Raw genomic sequence first — 16,995 nt, forward strand, 5'->3', positions numbered from 1 at the left:
TGCAGGCAGAGAGATGCAGGTACAGGCAGAGAGATGCAGGGAGATGCAGGTGCAGGCAGAGAGATGCAGGTAAAAGCAGAAAGATGCAGGTACAGGCAGTGAGATGCAGGTACAAGCAGAAAGATGCAGGTACAGGCAGAGAGATGCAAAGAGATGCAGGTGCAGGCAGAGAGATGCAGGGAGATGCAGGTGCAGGCAGAGAGATTCAGGTACAGAAATAGAGATGCAGGTACAGGCAGAGAGATGCAGGTACAGAAATAGAGATGCAGGTACAGGCCGAGAGATGCAGGTACAAGCATAAAGAGACAAGTGCAAAAAAAGATTTGTGAGGCGCTTCTAATAGAGGTGCAATATTATAATTAAACCTTTTATAAAAAAGTGCTATGATGTGCAGCTCTCGTGTTCGAACTCCTGCCGAAGCTTGGAAGCAAGTGAAACGCGTAGAGTTGAACTGCAGCAGTCTACGAGTGTATCCAGCACCCCCCTGACCTGTTGGTTCTAATTCTGCGATCAATCGCAACCGGAAGTGACGTGACGGCAAACCGGAAGAGACGCGATTTCGGGAGCGGGGGGTGGCGGTGAACACGAGAGCTGCGCATCATATTTTTTATGTGTCTATGCACATAGTGCAGAATGTAAGTGCAATACTTATTGCCTTCAAATATATATACACTGAACATGCAATGTTGCACTATGTGTGTCATCTCTTTCATTGAGGGCCTATCCTGCTGAAGCCTGATACTTCATATTGAGCAAGCCTTCCATGCAACATATTCACTGCTGGTATTCTATTTAAAAATTGTGAGTCCCCAATTGTGATTCATTGAGCTGTTTTTTCTGTAGAACATACTACACTATATTTTTCCATTTTTTCCCCACATATGGTGACACCTGCGCTCCCCACAAGCTTCTTTCTACAAGCATAAAGATGCAGGTACAGGCAGAGACATGCAGGTACAAGCAGAAAGATGCAGGTACAGGCAGAGAGATGCAGAGAGATGCAGGTACAGGCAGAGAGATGCAGGTACAGGCAGAGAGAGGCAGAGAGATGCAGGTACAGAAAGAGAGATGCAGTTACAGGCAGAGAGATGCAGGTACAGAGAAATAGAGATGCAGGTACAGGCAGAGAGATGCAGGTACAGGCAGAGAGATGCAGGTACAGAAATAGAGATGCAGGTACAGGCAGAGAGGTGCAGGTACAGGCAGAGAGATGCAGGTACAGTCAGAGAGATGCAGGTACAGAGAAATAGAGATGCAGGTACAGGCAGAGAGATGCAGGTACAGAAATAGAGATGCAGGTACAGGCAGAGAGGTGCAGGTACAGGCAGAGAGATGCAGGTACAGGCAGAGAGATGCAGGTACAAGCAGAAAGATGCAGGTACAAGCAGAAAGATGCAGGTACAGGCAGAGAATTGCAGAGAGATGCAGGTACAGGCAGAGAGATGCAGAGAGATGCAGGTACAGGCAGAGAGATGCAGTTACAGGCAGAGAGATGCAGTTACAGGCAGAGTGATGCAGGTACAGAGAAATAGAGATGCAGGTACAGGCAGAGAGATGCAGGTACAGAAATAGAGATGCAGGTACAGGCAGAGAGGTGCAGAGAGATGCAGGTACAGGCAGAGAGATGCAGGTACAGGCAGAGAGATGCAGTTACAGGCAGAGAGATGCAGTTACAGGCAGAGTGATGCAGGTACAGAGAAATAGAGATGCAGGTACAGGCAGAGAGATGCAGGTACAGAAATAGAGATGCAGGTACAGGCAGAGAGATGCAGCTACAGGCAGAGAGATGCAGGTACAGTCAGAGAGATGCAGGTACAGACAGAGTGATGCAGGTACAGAGAAATAGAGATGCCGGTACAGGCAGAGAGATGCAGGTACAGAAATAGAGATGCAGTTACAGGCAGAGAGATGCAGTTACAGGCAGAGTGATGCAGGTACAGAAATAGAGATGCAGGTACAGGCAGAGAGATGCAGGTACAGAAATAGAGATGCAGGTACAGGCAGAGAGGTGCAGGTACAGGCAGAGAGATGCAGGTACAGGCAGAGAGATGCAGGTACAGGCAGAGAGATGCGGGTACAGGCAGAGAGATGCAGGTACAGTCAGAGAGATGCAGGTACAGACAAAGTGATGCAGGTACAGAGAAATAGAGATGCCGGTACAGGCAGAGAGATGCAGGTACAGGCAGAGAGATGCAGGTACAGTCAGAGAGATGCAGGTACAGGCAGAGAGATGCAGGTACAGGCAGAGAGATGCAGTTACAGGCAGAGTGATGCAGGTACAGAGAAATAGAGATGCAGGTACAGTACATACACAGACAGACAGAAAGACAGATACATACTTGTAGATACCAATAGACAGATACATAGATGGATAATAATAATAATAACTTTATTTCATATAGCACTTTTCTCTCAACGGGACTCATCAATTACAATATACTGCATGATAAGCAGCATTGTTCATACAGTAGGATTTTTACAGAAACAGTCCCTGTCCTGATGAGCTTACAATCTGTTTTGTGGTGCCTGGTACAAATAGACAGAACGAGCTATGAAGGTATCTGTCTCTTGTCTTTACCAAGAAGTCATACATTTGATAAATAATTAACAGCTCACAATCAAAAGCACCAAACTGAGATACAGCTGGCGGCACTGTGATTCCCAACATGGAAATGCTATAAAACTGCACATCTTACAGCAGCTAGGCTGTGACCCCCGCGACTTTACCACCCGGGGGTGTTGGTTAGAGTAGGTCTAGTTTAAACATCCTGAATCCTGTGTTTGTGTTTTACCTGGAACTTGTCGTTCATTTGATGAACTATTTTAGGAGGGTTTAGGGATAATTGCAGGGGGACACTTTTTAGGATCGGCTAGCTAGAGGGTAACTGTCTTTGATCCTGCAAGTTTGGGAAACACCAGGATATAATTGTCACTAGAGATGGACAAATTTGTCACCAATGTTCGAATTTGGGATGAAGACATCTCCATTTTTTCAATATTCATGAACAATTCACAAACTAACAAATATTAAAAAAACAAACATATTTTTATGATTAATACATGGAAAATAAAAAGCTGCAGGGTCAGCATTTTTGTTTGCAAAAAAACCCCCATAGTGAATCTAGTTTGTGCAGCGAATTTCACTCTAATTTTGACCCAGAAAATGTATTTGAAATATTCACCATTTTTTTTCTATAATTCAAAAAAGAAAAACCCGCAAAGAAACTTTTGACACATTCTCCTATCTCTAACTGTCCCAGAGATGCAGAGACGAAGGTATTTTTCTCCCATGTTTTTTTCTTTCTCCGCTTTGCCTTTTTTACCTTAGTTTAGATTTATATTGAAAATGCTTTTAACGCAGCAATTCATGCTCTTTAAAAAAAAAGTTTATTAAAATAATTTCAGTTCCGGGGATCCCCTACTTCCGGAGATACGTACCTGCATAGTAGGTGCCTGTAACTGCGCTGCTCGGCTACCAGGGTTAATGTCATTGCGTTGTTTCAGAGCTCCCGCACCCTGCGGGTCTATAGGAAGCAGTGGTGTCATGAGATTCGGCTTCCTATTGGCTCGCTTGAAGCGGGAGCTTTAAACTTTAAAGCCCAGCTAGCTCTGCCATAGCGACTACTGGCACCTAGTACGGAGATAAGTATCTCAGGAAGTAGGGGGTCCCCGGAGCTGAAATGAATAGGGTTTGGCTACGTAGACCCACTGCTTCAATCCTGGGTAAATAACATTTTAAAGAAAAAAAAAAAGTGCTTGGATTGCTCCTTTAATACTAGAGAAACAGTGGTTGGCAATGAAACCGAGAGTTTGCCAGTTTTCAAATTAAATGAATATTTTGTCTGAGTTCAGAGCTGTTACGGCTTTGAATCGAGAAGGATCATTTCTCACGAATTAATGAATCCATTCTAACTTAACCCCTCCTGTATTGGTGTTGCCTTACAATATATTGGCGGCCCTCCAGCACCGAAAGGGTTAGCGGAGTGAGACTAGACGTCTCTGAGGTCGGTGGTGCTAAGGCCTCGGCCAGGGTGGTGCTGTGCGGGCGCGCTCACACTGGCCGCGATGAAACACATTGAGGCAATGTGTGTGGCCAGCGGGAGCGAGCGCCTGTGCATGCTCGGCACTTAGATGCTTGCAGCGCAAGCAAATTTTATTTTGTATTACGTCACGTCACGCCCAATGAGGGTGAACCTGCTCCGTGACGTCATGGCTGTGCCCCCAGACAAGCGCGCACCTAGCCAGCCACGAAACGCCCGGCCGAGCAGGGCGGAGCGCACAAGCACCAGCGCGCCCGCTCCCTGCCTGGCCGCAGCCGAAGACTGCTTTTTAGTTACAGAGACTCTCTTCCTCATGAGTGAGACTGCCCTTTAAAATTAGACTTTTTGAGCAAAACTGTCTCTCTCAATAACTTTCTCTGTAGGTAGACTCACTACCGTCAAGTGCAGTTACTTTCCAGTGAGAGAGACTCACTCCCAGTGAAGGAGAATTTCAGCCTGTCAGTGAGCCTCACTGCAAGTTGAGCGACACGTAAGAGCCATGTGTGTGTTTAGTTAGGTAATGACCATGAACCTGAAAATACAGAACATTCACATTTGATAATATTCCCCTCTGGTGCAAATCGTTTTGCCTGCAATGATGAGTTCTCAGCATTATTTATCATCAATTCCCCAGACATGTTTATGCTCTGTGCCCATGGGGTCTCTGCAGTCTTATGCGTGTCCTGTGATCTTCCTTTCTGATTGATTTCTCCCAGAGCTGGTCCAGGAGGCTCGAATTCTCTGCCGCTCTATTGGACTGGCTTGAATCATTTAGTACGAGAAGCAACTGCTCTGCCTGGGTAAAGAAAGCAGATGATGTGTATTCTGCGAGTTAAGTTGATGACAGGGAAACCTCAAAACTGAGCCACACTGTTCATTAAAAATTGATAGTTAATGAGTGTTTCACGCACCCTGTTGGCCTTTTTTCTGTGCTTACTTTTGTCCGTACTGGAGGGAAAATAACGCATATGAATACATAGATTAATTTGTGTTTTTTTGGTATACTTTCAGAGCTGATTTTACTGCCAGACAGTATGCAATCATTCCAAATCCCAAGAATTAGCTTCCTTTGTATCCGACTGTCACTGCTGAGAAGCTCCTTCTTGTGTTCACTACCCTTTAAGTATTGAAGTACAGATGTAGCAGTCTTCAATTGTTCTCTCTTTTGTTGTATGTTTGGGTCTACTGCAATATTGTGCAGCAATGTTATTATTGAATCTGATGGCAACTCAGTAGTAACTCTGAGGCGTGCCTGGGTATGTTGAGTTATCTGGGAGAACAATGAAGCAGGCTGCAGTACATGTATGTATGTATGTATGTATGCCTTTATTTGTATAGCGCCATTAATGTACATACTGTAGCGCTTCACAGCAGTAATAGTTACAATCATATAAATAATAAGATATAAATAATACATAATAAGATATAAATAACACAAAGGGAAGAAGTGCTTCAGACTTAAAAATAACATTTAGGAAAAGGACTCCCTGCTCCAAAGAGCTAACAATCTAATTGGTTGGTTGGAAGAACGTACAGAGATAGTAGGAGGGCGTTCTGGTAAGTGCCTCTGCAGGGGGCCAAGGTTAATGTATAAGGTGTTAATTATCAGCCATTGAGCTACTCATATGCTTCCTTAAGCAGGTGTGTTTTAAGGTGGGTTTTAAAGGTGGATAGAGAGGGTGCTAGTTTGATATTGAGGGGAAGGGCATTCCAGAGGTGTGGGGCAGTCAGTGAAAAAGGTTTAAGGCGGGAGAGGGCTTTGGATACAAAAGGGGTAGAGAGAAGACATTCTTGAGCAGAACGCAAGAGTCGGGATGGTGCACAACGAGACATTAGGGCTGAGATGTAAGGAGAAGCAGAAGAGTGTAACGCTTTAAAAGAGAGGAGGAGAATTGAGTGTGTGATACCGGATTTGATAGGAAGCCAGGAGAGGGATTTCAGGAGGGGACACGCTGAGACAGATTTAGGAAAGAGCAGAGTGATTCTGGCAGCAGCGTTTAAGATAGATTTTAGGGGAGACAGGTATAGGCAGGAAGGCCGGACAGCAGGAGGTTACAGTAATCAAGACAGGAGAGAATGAGGGCCTGAGTCAGAGTTTTAGCAGTCGAGCAGCAGAGGAAAGGGCGTACATGTGAATTCTCTCATCCCCAATGGTCCAACTCTCTCTTGAGTTTCAGTTGAGATGTTCTCATTATAACGCCTTTCAGTGTCTGTAATTTTCTGCACGGTCCGTCACTGACCTTACATTATGATATGTAATAACATCCAGGTTTACGAGCTCATAAGAGTCAGAGGATCCTGCCTGGGGTTTCTTTCCCACTCTATTAAGAAGAACCAGTTTCTGAGTGAAACATAGTAATGATAAAGAGCACTTTTGAACACATTCACGTCCCCAAACCTGCCCTGCCCCATAATCACGCAGCATACAGTGCTTTCACTGGAGCCAGGGATTCTGGGTAATACCAGGCAAATCCCGTAGTGTGTCACTTTTTTCTTCATTTCCACTTTCTAGATAAGAAGTTGAATGAAAAAAAAGAGATTGGAGTCAGATGAGAAACACATGGCCAATCCACTCTGCCCAATTTCCTATGTGCTGTGAAACCTCGTTCACAATAAGATCTTTGACTTTTTTGCTAGTGAGAATACCTTCGTGTCAATCTCACGCAGTTCTGAATTCCCTCGCTATATTAGCCTCTACCACAAATGTTTCAAGTGGTAGAATGTAGTTCTGGAAACTCACAAACAGACTAGACTAAGCTATTCCTTTTGACCTCCAGCAGCAAAGAAGCTCTTCTGATTTCACTTTCCGTGCACTGCGACTTATATTGTGATAGCCATGTTCCTGTTTTACTGTCAATCAATATTGAATAGGAGAACTCACAGTTAATCCTTGAATCCGCCATGGGTGCTCAATAATCCAAAACGAGAGGATCATACTGAATACAAAAATAGATAGGCCCTCCACTGGATTTATGCAAAAAAAAAGTTGTTAAAGCTTAATGAGAGATCGACGTTTCGCTCCCACTTTGGACCTTTCGTACGATAAACCCAGTTGAGTGCTGGATAAAGGAGCATGAGTGAGACGTTTAAGTCCCCAGCTCAGTACACGGACATGAAACCATATCTGATCTTGCTGGCCGCCATGTGTAAAATCCATGCAGCATTAATATGTAAAAGTGGAGATCTCATTTACTCTGTTAAAACATTAGAAAACAATACAGACTTCATATGTCTGCCTCTGACCCATCAGCCGCACCTATGCAGTGCCTCGTGATTGTGTAATAGTCAGTGTCTGACTTAATAATACACGTGTGCACTTACTGTTACCTTCTCAGCCACAAGTTATAACAAACACGCCCTTGTATGTTTTCTTACTCTTCCATCGTAATGTTCTTACATCATTGAACTAACAATGTATTTAAGACACTGATTTAATCACACCAGAAGACAACCCTATAAACGAAACCACCGCCCTGTTGGCAAAATATACAGCCATTTCACACCCAGATTTGTCTGTGCTGCACCAAACGACTCTTTTATACATTGTACTGAGCTTCACACCATTGTCTGGGATTCATCACCAGTGACTTGGATTCTACATGCTAGAGATATTGTGAATGATTAGAATGAGATCCTTTTATCTTTTGAATTGATACTTTTTAAATCCAATATCAGTGACAACTCCATGTGAGTCTGGGCAATGTCTCCCAGCACCCTTGTATGTAATACAGTAGGGTAGATACATTGTAAGCTCTTGGGCACAGGGATTACTAGTGACTGCAGTTATACAGGCAGCCCATTTTGAACATGGTTTAGTTTCAGTGTATCTCATGACTTTGGACCAGTTGATCTGTTTGTGTCACTGATTGACTTGAGAGCAGATACAGAGCATTAGAAATCTATAGGGATGATTCTCTAAGCATTTCAATTCACAGCAAACTTCACAAACCATTCCTAACACAATCCCCGTCAGGGTGGGGTCTGTGGTCTGTGACTGTCTGGGAGCCGGGCTCTGCTTAGCTCTTCTGACTCTTGTTCTGTTCATTCATTTGCCCTTTTATATAACTTGATATTTTTGTTTTGTGTTTACATTTCCTCCCATTTTCTTCTTTGTAGAATCGCTTATAACTATAACTATAGGATGAGGGTCTTGAGAATAAGAATGTCACATACTGTAGGTTGAACTCAGTCGAGATGTGTTTATTTTCAACCTAATCTACGATGTCCTGTAACATTCTCTAGGTCATTATGACTTGATGGCTACGTGTGATGTGCACAGGACAGCCTGTTTGTCTTGATTTTCAAGGGATTTATATCCAATCCACTAATAATGACTTTGATCCAAGAAAAACATAACAAAGTATAATTATTATTTTGTTTTATGAGGGTAAACATACTTCATCAAACTGCAAGAGAGCACTATGTATATCTATTGATCATTATATATCTGTAACATTCAGAGCAATAGATAACTGCAGATGATATATATATATATATATATATATATATATATATATATACATATATACATATATACATATATACATTAAAGAATATAACTTGTGAGCACATTCACATGTCTTAGACAGGTCTGCAACCCTGCCTTTCAACCATTATCACCTAGCATACAGTGCTCCCACTGCAGCAAGGGATTCTGGGAAATGACATGCAAATGAGCACACAATGTGTCATCTTTTGCCTGGAATATCCATTCACATGGAGCCCATTGTGCTTTTATCCAGGGTACTGCACTTTAGCTAGTAAAACAAAGTTGTGGTTACATATAGATTAATTGTTAAGATGTATGTATCTATACATACTGTATGTATGTACGTATATATTTATTTCTATAGCTCCATTCATGTACATACTGTAGGGCCTCACAGCAGTAATAGATGCAGGAAAAAAATGGGACAGGAGGTTGTTCAGTATACTGCGAAATGGCCATTTGGGCCGTTATCAGTTGAACTCCTATTGAAAGGCATGTGTCTGAGTTTTATCACTAGGCAGAGATAAGGGTGAAACTTGGATGAAAAATCAACAGGTTTTATCAAGTGTGAATATGAGAGGACAATGTGAGGGAGAAGTTAAAGGTGACATCTAGACAGCGTGCTTGTGATAGAGATGCCAACTGTAATGGAGAAGAGGGAAATTGACCAGGCTTGGAAGGATGTATGAGGAGCTCTGTCTTCGATATGTTATTTTTGAGTCGGTGGAGGGCCATCCAGGAAGATATAGTGAAGAGACATTCAGGGACTTTGGTCTACACAGCAGGTGTAAACTCTTGGATTGATAAGCACATTTGAGTGATATTTGAACCCAAAAGATATGATAAGAGAAATGAGAAACCCCAGGATGGACCCTTGGGGTACTCCCACAGAGAGATCAACAAAGGAATATGTTGGCAAGAGAGACATTGAAGTAACGATAGTGGATCAATGTATCAAAAGCCGCAAAGAAGTTGAGTAATACAGTATAAGCAGCTTTTAATGACCTTGGTCTTTGGCAGAATGATGGTCATTAGGTATTTTGGTTAGGGCTGTTTCCGTGGAGCGAGCAGCACAGAAGCCAGATTGTAGAGGGTCTAGGAGAGAAAATGAAAGTGGAATGAGGGAGAGAATACAAGGGAATTCAAGGAGTTTGGTGGCAAAAACAAGAGGGAGAGAAGGCGATAGAGAAACAAGTAGCATCAATAAGTGTAACTATTGAATGCTTGAAGGAGTATGGGAAGGTACTGGGGCAGAGGGAGGACTTGAAATAAGTGTATGGATTAGAGTGAAAGCAAGAAGTTTGAGGAGATGGGAGGAAATGGGTTAAAGAGAGCAAGTGGTCAAAGAAGAGGAGATCGGCAGTGACACTTCCTTCTCTGTGACAGAGGAGAAAGAGTCAATGAAGACAGAAGAGTTAGGAAGAGAAAGTGTACAATAGGAGGAGGATACAGAGGGGATGCCTTGGCAAATCCACCTTGCTCTTGAAATAGTTAGCAAAGCCTTAATGGATAATGGAGGAAGAAAAACAGTTTACAGGTGGTCTGATTTGAGAGTGAAGAATTAGTGGCATGGGTTACACCTTTAATTGTTAATTAGTGAAGAAAAGTAGATGTGTTTAGTCTGGGAGAGAGCAGAGATTGGAACAAGATAGGATGCATTTGTAGTAGAGGAAGTGTATGAGATTTCCTCCAGTGTCGTGCAGGAGTGGAGCATGCATGTATGTCAGTTTAGCCAAGGTCTAAGGTTAGAAGGGTGAGAACGGCAGAGACTAACGACAGAATTGTAGTTCTTGACATGATTGTTGGGGTCAGTAGAGGAGCAGAGTATGGTGCTTGTAGGTTAATGGAACACAGGTCTCTGCAGAGATGAGAATTAGGTTGCTCTTATAGTGCCGGCGACAGTGACGTTGTGCCAAAACAAATGTATTGCAGCCGTTGCATGCACTTATAGTAGAAGCGAAGTGACGGAGCGACGGCTTGGTTGTGATCGCTCGAAGCCAAGTCATTTGATTTTTCCAGCAACCGCAGCGTGGCGTCACCATCGCGTCGTCGCTGGCGACGGCACTATAAGCGCAGCCTTAGGTGGAGCTTAATGAAAGGAGAGAAGAAATTGAGTAAATTAGACGAGTTGATGGTCAGAGAGAGAGTAGAGAGAGAAGGAAATCAGGAAATCATATTAAGATCAGTTTTGAGTGAAAGCCAGGTCAAGATGGTGACCCTCCTTGTGGGTGATATCTGTAGTTCATTGGTAAAGGCCAAAAGAAGATGTTAAGAAGACAGGATTGGGTGTGGGAGAATGAAAGGCCACCATAGGAGAGGGCAGCTTCATATGCAGAGTCCAGGATTGGGAAAGATATCCCTAGAAGCAAGAGGGACAAGCAAAGAGGAGGTGTGAGGTGTCTTAGTGCAGGTTGTATTGGGGAGTGGTAAACAAGTGCACAGGTAGGAATGGAGTTTATGAGAACAGAGATGTGGAAAAGAAAGGAGAGCGAGATAGATGTAAATAGACATGTAGCAAACTTTACTGTATCCGACACTGTGAGGACTAACGCTGCCTGGGGTCAGAACCGGAAGCATTGACCCTTAACAGCGCAACCATAGCAGACACCGGAAGCAGTAAGTCTTCCTACATCTGTAGAGTTAGAGGGATCCTGAGGGGGGGGGGGGGGTAGAAGGAAAAGCATAACTTGGAAAGAATAGCAGAGGAGGCATGGTTGTTGTAGGAGTGCAAACTAAGTGAAAAGAGGGGGTGAAGGTTGGACGGTATAATAGAATAGGGGTAAAAATCAGGGTGTGAAGGGTTAAAACTGTAAGATAAAAATGGTGCTCTTGATTGAACAATTGTTCTTGGCTGACATGCAGGAAGCTGCATTTTCATGAGTCTGTGATAGTAGATAGTGGATGTCTGTGTCTGTGATAGTAGATAGTGGATGTCTGTGTCTGTGATAGTAGATAGTGGATGTCTGTGTCTGTGATAGTAGATAGTGGATGTCTGTGTCTGTGATAGTAGATAGTGGATGTCTGTGTCTGTGTCTGTGATAGTAGATAGTGGATGTCTGTGTCTGTGATAGTAGATAGTGGATGTCTGTGTCTGTGATAGTGGATGTCTGTGTCTGTGATAGTAGATAGTGGATGTCTGTGTCTGTGATAGTAGATAGTGGATGTCTGTGTCTGTGATAGTAGATAGTGGATGTCTGTGTCTGTGATAGTAGATAGTGGATGTCTGTGTCTGTGATAGTAGATAGTGGATGTCTGTGTCTGTGATAGTAGATAGTGGATGTCTGTGTCTGTGATAGTAGATAGTGGATGTCTGTGTCTGTGATAGTAGATAGTGGATGTCTGTGTCTGTGATAGTAGATAGTGGATGTCTGTGTCTGTGATAGTAGATGTCAAGTTTAACGCCGTTCAACTCCATGCCACTTGCATACAGGGCATTGCCGTCCCGAGAGATATCGCTAATACAGTATATATGTTTAGTCCTGCTTTGGTCCCACCTACAGATGGCAAAAGACCCAGCTGATTAATGCGCCAGTCAGAACGTCACATACCAATTAAAAACAGGGTGCAAATAATTCAGGAAAGAGGAACGCCTTAAGTAGTAGTGGAGCTAGAAGTATATCTATGATGGGTCACCCAGCACTTACATGGTTAATGGTAAAACAGCAGAAATGAAAGGCGCTGGATCACATTGAGAAGGAGGTATAAATAGGAGGTTTAACAATGGGAAAACAATGCATTAAAGGGAACCCCCTCCTGTTAAAGCATTGACATTGTGTGTTTATTTAAAATGTGACAGTGAATAGGGTGTCACAAGGTCGCACTGCCGCTGTAATGGACAGCATCAAGCTGAAATTTCCATGCAAAGCACCAATTATAGAGCAGCAATGTCAAACGGAACTAATATGCTAATGGATGCTCTGAAATATACTCAATGGGTCCTCCTTTAAGCTGATAAGTGTCTATAAAAGAGAAAGAATTAAGCCATTCTACTCCAATCCCGCATGAAAATTAGAGGTCAACTCAACATTGCAGCTGAAAACAAGTCTTGGTGACACTGGTCAGAGAGTGATGTCCTCAGCTGCACTGCATCAGCCTTCTTTGTGCAATATGCAACCTAAGCCTTTAGCTGACAGAAGGGCCTGCAACGCATTGCAGAGCACGGGAAGTTTTATTTTTTTAAGGAAGGCGTGCTTGCTTAAATAAAAAAAACTTTCTGGCCTTAAGTTTTCATAACAGCAGAGGCACTGAAAATCATTATCGGTCTTGAGTGTTAATTAACAAGAAATGTCAGTGCAAAAGCATTATAGATTTATATCAGATGCAGAGCACTGTTTTTTGTTTCCTTTTTTCGAAACTTTTAATGATTATGGCATGCAGCTAAATGCAATGAAACACATTGCCACTGCTTCTGTCTGCCTCATTGTGCTGTGGCAGGAAATACGCTTGCAACCACAGTGCATTCCCTTCTCAACGTTCAAGCCCGGACCTTCTTGGCACTTCCATCTTTAATGCTTCCGCTGTCACCCGCACGGCATGTACATTTCTTTGTTATATAGCCATGCAGTATATTGCTGGCACGGCAGATGTTAACCCATCCACTGCTGAATGATCCTGCATTGTCGTCACAACACTGACATTTCATGGATTTTTATGATTGATGGAAGATACAGGCCTTAATCTGCGCACCTTCCCTCCTCCCTCAAAATCAACACCCTTATACAGGACATGCTTACATCCTCAATATATAGTTGGATGACAGACTGTTAATACAGTATGAACTGAAACACGCTGCTCTAATGTATAAAGTAGTAGAACGCAAGCATGTTTTGTTTTGTTTTTTGCAATGCTTTTCAGACCCCCTGGCAGCCAAGCAGTTAATATGTTGGTTAGTATGGTCAGATCTCTAAATACTTCTCTGCAGATCCCTCTGGACATTGTACACCAAGAGCCTTATTCTACATCTGCCGAAGCGGCGAATCATGAAGGGCTCCGATAAAAATCCCCATTGAAGTCTATTGTGATTTTCGGCCCGAACGTCTCGCTTTGTTGGCTATAGAATTACCACCCAAGGGGCATATTCATCAGTCTGTTGGCTGAAAAACTGCAGGCAAAAAATCCCCAGCACCAGCTTTCTCCAATAATCTTTCATTAAGTCGGATTTTTTTCTTGGTTCCTCTCGCCCCTAGTTTTGCCTATATGAGATTTTAAATCAATGACGGTGAACCCAAAACTTGTTTTTGGATAAAATTCAAAATATGTCTAATTAAACATTTTGTTTGTGTTTTGTTTGCCTCCCCTCTGCAGTCTCCTGCTTTTTTAATTTCACAACTCCATCCGGAAATGTTCTCTCCCCAAACTACCCCGAGGAATACAGCAACCATCTGCACTGTGTGTGGCTTATCATTGCCAAGCCGGAGAGCCGCATCCACCTGGCATTCAATGACTTTGACGTAGAGCCGCAGTTTGACTTCCTGGCGGTGAAGGATGGAGGGTCCCCAGAGTCACCGGTGCTGGGCACCTTCTCAGGGAACCAGATGCCCCCATCTCTGACCAGCAGCGGACACGTGCTGAGACTGGAGTTTCAGACTGACCACTCAACGGAGAAGAGAGGATTCAATATCACATTCACCAGTGAGAGCCAGCACCACAAACCTGTGTTATTATTTATTATTATTACATCACATTCACCAGTGAGAGCTAGCACCACAAACCTGTGTTATTATTTATTATTATTACATCACATTCACCAGTGAGAGCCAGCACCACAAACCTGTGTTATTATTTATTATTATTACATCACATTCACCAGTGAGAGCCAGCACCACAAACCTGTGTTATTATTTATTATTATTACATCACATTCACCAGTGAGAGCCAGCACCACAAACCTGTGTTATTATTTATTATTATTACATCACATTCACCAGTGAGAGCCAGCACCACAAACCTGTGTTATTATTTATTATTATTACATCACATTCACCAGTGAGAGCTAGCACCACAAACCTGTGTTATTATTTATTATTATTACATCACATTCACCAGTGAGAGCTAGCACCACAAACCTGTGTTATTATTTATTATTATTACAGCACATTCACCAGTGAGAGCCAGCACCACAAACCTGTGTTATTATTTATTATTATTACATCACATTCACCAGTGATTGTGAGAACACCACGACCACAGACGTTATTATTAATACTATTACTATACTATTAAATAGACATTGATAGAACAAGACAAGGTTAATACAAGGCTGCGTGCTAAAGGGGGGCTTTGTATTAACATAGAGAAAAGTGTGTTCAGGCGCACCACTCTGTGCAGAGCTGCACTGTATGTAATAACAGTTTCTTACACATGATGCAGAATGTTTTTTGGGCAAATAAAAGGCAAAATGATGCAGAGACACAGGATGTGATACATTTCATTATAATTTGTGCCCCATGTAACTCCCCCCCCCCCCCACTTCTCCTACTGACGCTCCCCAAGGTGCAAACTGGGGCAGACGCAGAATGTGATACATCTCATTATAATCTGTGCCCCATGTAACTCCCCCCCCCCCCCAACTTCTCCTACTGACTCTCCCCAAGGTGCAAACTGGGGCAGACGCAGAATGTGATACATCTCATTATAATCTGTGCCCCATGTAACTCCTCCCACAGAGACTCCCGAAGGAGCAAATTTGAGCAAAATACTTTGATACATGGGTGTAGGGGGGAAATGCCCCTAATTTGCTTCAAAATTTCCTTGATACATACAGTACAGTAGACCCCATACATGGAAACTGAGAGTAAGTGAATCTTATTCCTATGGAGTGAAGGCCAAACATCTGACCTCCATCTGTTACAGCTGGTACATCCGACTACTGCAGCTGGATATTTCAGCTCTGACGGTGACTGAATCTTGGTCACATATTGTACATAAGTGAGTAGGATGTTGGAGGGTGTTTGGTGGAGGCAGAGAAGAATTGGAGATAAATTAGACCTGTGATGTTGTTCTAATAGTTATCCTGAGCCTCTTATCACGGGGAATCTGCATGTCTGTCCCCTCTCTCGCCTAGAGCTCCGTTATCTGTAACTTGTCCTCTGTTCTTCTCCCAGCTTTCAGACACAACGAGTGCCCAGACCCCGGGGTTCCTGTAAATGGCAAGAGGTTTGGGGAGAGCCTGCAGCTGGGGAGCTCTGTGTCTTTCCTGTGTGACGATGGCTTCATCCGGACACACGGGTCTGAGACGATCACCTGCATCCTGAAGGAAGGGAACGTAGTATGGAACAGCGCAGTGCTGAGATGTGAAGGTAACATACATTGTGTGGTCTGAATGGGGCTGCAGGTTGTCAGACCCCTTGATTATTTCTCATAGACAGAGGTAGAAGTATGATAGTACCAGGCTGTATGTCGTTGTACCACTACTTTTTATTTACAAACCTGGGCCACTACTTTCTATGAATAAACCCAGATGAACACTACTGTTTCATAAACTCAGACAATCACTGCATTATTTTTCCTGAACCCAGAGCACTGCTATTATATTTTTACAAACTCACTGTCCAACTTTCTTCTCAAGTTATTGATTTGAAGACGGTTCTCTCCTTATATGCTCCCTTGTTTGAAGAAACATTTCTAAAATGAGGTTGAGATCAAGTTGGCTTCTCTTGAAATTAGACACAGTGCTGCTACTTTCTTTGTTCCCTGGTTAAAGAAGAGTGAGGTAGACGCAAGGGGTGGTATTCATTGAACCGCGCTAGTGCCCATCAAGGCTCCATTACAAGGAAACTCATTTCGAAGTCGATGTGAGTTTCCGTGTCCTGCTCTGCATTATCCCAGTTTAACGAATGAATCACCAGAATCTAAGTTGCAGACTGCACTAAGAATGTCTTTATTCAGACAGAAGGCAGGGGCCACACAATAGTCACAGGTTCCTGCTACACCAATAACCTGCACCCAGGCCCCTACTGGAAGGTGAGAGATCCCTGGGTCTATAGTATAGGTGTCTGTACAGCAAAATGTCTCCTAAATTCTAAATTGAACTCCCAGCAGCCTTAGGCTGCGTCCATACAGCCTTCGCCCGCGTGGAGGTGTGCGCGTCCGTGACGTCGCCCGCGTGAAGCGTGTGCGTTTTTCTGACAAGCTAGGTGCTCTGTCGGGGGCGTGTCTAGGGGCGTCTGTGACGTCACGGAGCTGTTCGCCCTCATTGGGCGAACCACTTACGTGACCTGCCCGTCACGCCGAGAAATCAGTTTCAACTGATTCCTCGTGCAACGTGCGCCCCATCCTGCTGTTGCGCGCGGTCTAGGGGTGCAATCAATGCCTTAAGGCATTGGGGGGGGCGCAAATTTTTTCCCTGCGCCCTCCTGCCGGCGGTCCCCTCACCTCCGCGCCCCCCCTCACCCCCGCTCTGGCGTGACGTCAGCCGCGTTGCCATGGCGATGCTTGTGAGAAGCCACCGGAGCCAAGGTAAGTTAG

General features: G+C 43.7%; 1 protein-coding gene across 1 annotated transcript in view; it reads left to right on the forward strand.

Moving 5' to 3' along the window:
• CSMD2 (CUB and Sushi multiple domains 2) overlaps positions 1 to 16,995 on the forward strand; it is a 701,191-nt gene that overhangs the window by 507,097 nt on the left and 177,099 nt on the right. Inside the window, 2 exon segments of the mRNA XM_075604612.1 lie at positions 13,834 to 14,160; positions 15,633 to 15,827. Coding sequence (XP_075460727.1) covers positions 13,834 to 14,160; positions 15,633 to 15,827 — 522 coding nt within the window.

Source organism: Ascaphus truei, chromosome 6 (genome assembly GCF_040206685.1).
Source record: "Ascaphus truei isolate aAscTru1 chromosome 6, aAscTru1.hap1, whole genome shotgun sequence".
Lineage (NCBI taxonomy): Eukaryota > Metazoa > Chordata > Amphibia > Anura > Ascaphidae > Ascaphus > Ascaphus truei.